Here is a 1,649-nt window from a genome sequence, read left to right as displayed (position 1 = left end):
GGGGCCGCCGGGCGGGCCGCCGCGCTCGCCGCGCCTGCAGACACAAAGGTGGCGTCCCAGGCCGCCGCGCGGCATTTCCCCAGACGTCATCTTTTCAAAAAATATTTAAAAATATAAAAAAAATAACTGGACGCATAAAAAATCCCCGAAAATGACCCTCGGACGACCCTTTACCCGGGCCGGGGGTCGGAAGCTCATTGCAGGCTTCGGGGCGAGCCCTAGGAATTCAAACTCGGGGCCCCCCTCTCCCCCGGCGCGAGCGCCGAGTTCCTCTCGCAAGGGCACCACGCCGTACTTTCACAAATTACTTTAAAATACTTGCGGGTCTCCCAGGCGCCCGCTGAAGGTCTGAGAATGTGCCCGGGACCCCCGGCCCGCTCCAGGCGGGCCCCCCACGCCGAGACCCCGCCGGACGAGGGCCGATTCCCAGCGTCCGGGGGCCACACGACCTTGCAGCCCGGAGCGCTCCCCGGCCCAGGCTGGCCGTGCGGGGCGCCCCGGGGCTCGCCACTCGAACAAAGGGGCCCCCTTTCCCGAGGGGGGTGCCCCCAAATGCCGGCGCTCCGTCCTGATGCCCCTCCCGCCGGCTTCTGGCGGCCGCGCGGCCCCTCGCGGCGGCCCCAGCGCCTCGCGGGCCTCTCCCCGCCCCCACTCTGCCCCCAATTATTAATAAACACTTTTGCTTTGCAATAAAAGAACAAAGATGGCGCATAATACTGGCACGAGCAGCCCTTGCATACGTGTCCGTGGATATTCGCTTGAAAATCACATCTATGCCTCCCTTCCCCGGAGCTGGGGCGCGCGGCGGGGAGAGGCGGCGCGCGGGGCTCCGACGCAGACCGGGGCTGCCAGGCGGGGGCCGCAGGGGTGCCCCGCCGCCAGGCCCGCACCTTCGGGCCGAGTGGGGTGCCGCCGGGCACTGGCTTCCCCCCAGGGACCTCGCTTTGACCGCACCCCTCCCCCCAGGAAGGGCAATTTTTACGCCCCCACCCCCACCAGTTAAAAAAATGCCCACACTGTCGGCACAGTTTGCAAACCGGTTCCCAGCGATATCCCAGCACATTGGGAAGTCGGGGCGGGGGCGAGGCGAGCGAGAAGCGTGGCAAAGAAATGTGGGTTTGGGCAACGAGCTGCGCGGAGTCTGGAGAGCGCCCGGAGCCCCGCACCTCCAGCATCCAGGTGGCCACGATCTTCCGCATGGACGGCAGGATCTCCTTCTGCACGCACTTGAAGTAGGACACCGACGGCGCGCAGGTCTCCTCCGCCTTGAGCATGGCCCGCAGCACCCGGTCGTTCAGGAGGTTGCCATCGGGGTACGCCCGGCGGATGGACTCCGCCTCGCAGCACAGGAGCTGGTGTGCCATGGCCGCGGCGCTGCGCGGCGGCTGGGGCAGGCGGGGGTCGGGGTCGCTGCGCGCTCGGCTCCGGTGCCCGCCGCCCGGCGCTCCCTGATGCTCCTCTGCCCCCCGCTGGAGCGCGCGGACGCTGCTGCTCGCTGCTACTGCGCCGACAGCCCTCTGGAGGCTCCAGGACTTTGCAACTTCCAACAAAACTCCCCTGTAGTCCGTGTGACGTTACTGTTGTTAAGCAGAGATCAAAGCCCGGCAGAGAATGAGAGCGGGAGGGGGCGGGCGCAGGGGGAGGGGGCG

At 67.3% G+C, this 1,649-nt stretch overlaps 1 protein-coding gene across 1 annotated transcript in view; it reads right to left on the bottom strand.

Annotated features, from left to right (window-relative positions):
* The window catches only part of CCND1 (cyclin D1), a 5,783-nt gene extending 4,269 nt beyond the window's left edge, over positions 1 to 1,514 (bottom strand). Inside the window, exon 1 of the mRNA XM_004695082.2 lies at positions 1,016 to 1,514. Coding sequence (XP_004695139.1) covers positions 1,016 to 1,364 — 349 coding nt within the window. The 5' untranslated portion in view covers positions 1,365 to 1,514. The remainder of the gene's footprint in view (positions 1 to 1,015) is intronic.
* Between the last annotated feature and the right edge of the window lie 135 nt (positions 1,515 to 1,649).

The sequence above is a fragment of the Condylura cristata genome, unplaced genomic scaffold, assembly GCF_000260355.1.
Source record: "Condylura cristata isolate star-nosed mole 26May11 unplaced genomic scaffold, ConCri1.0 scaffold00054, whole genome shotgun sequence".
NCBI lineage: Eukaryota > Metazoa > Chordata > Mammalia > Eulipotyphla > Talpidae > Condylura > Condylura cristata.
The sequence above is the reverse complement of the archived record's forward strand: the minus strand, read 5'-3'. Positions and strand labels throughout refer to the sequence as shown.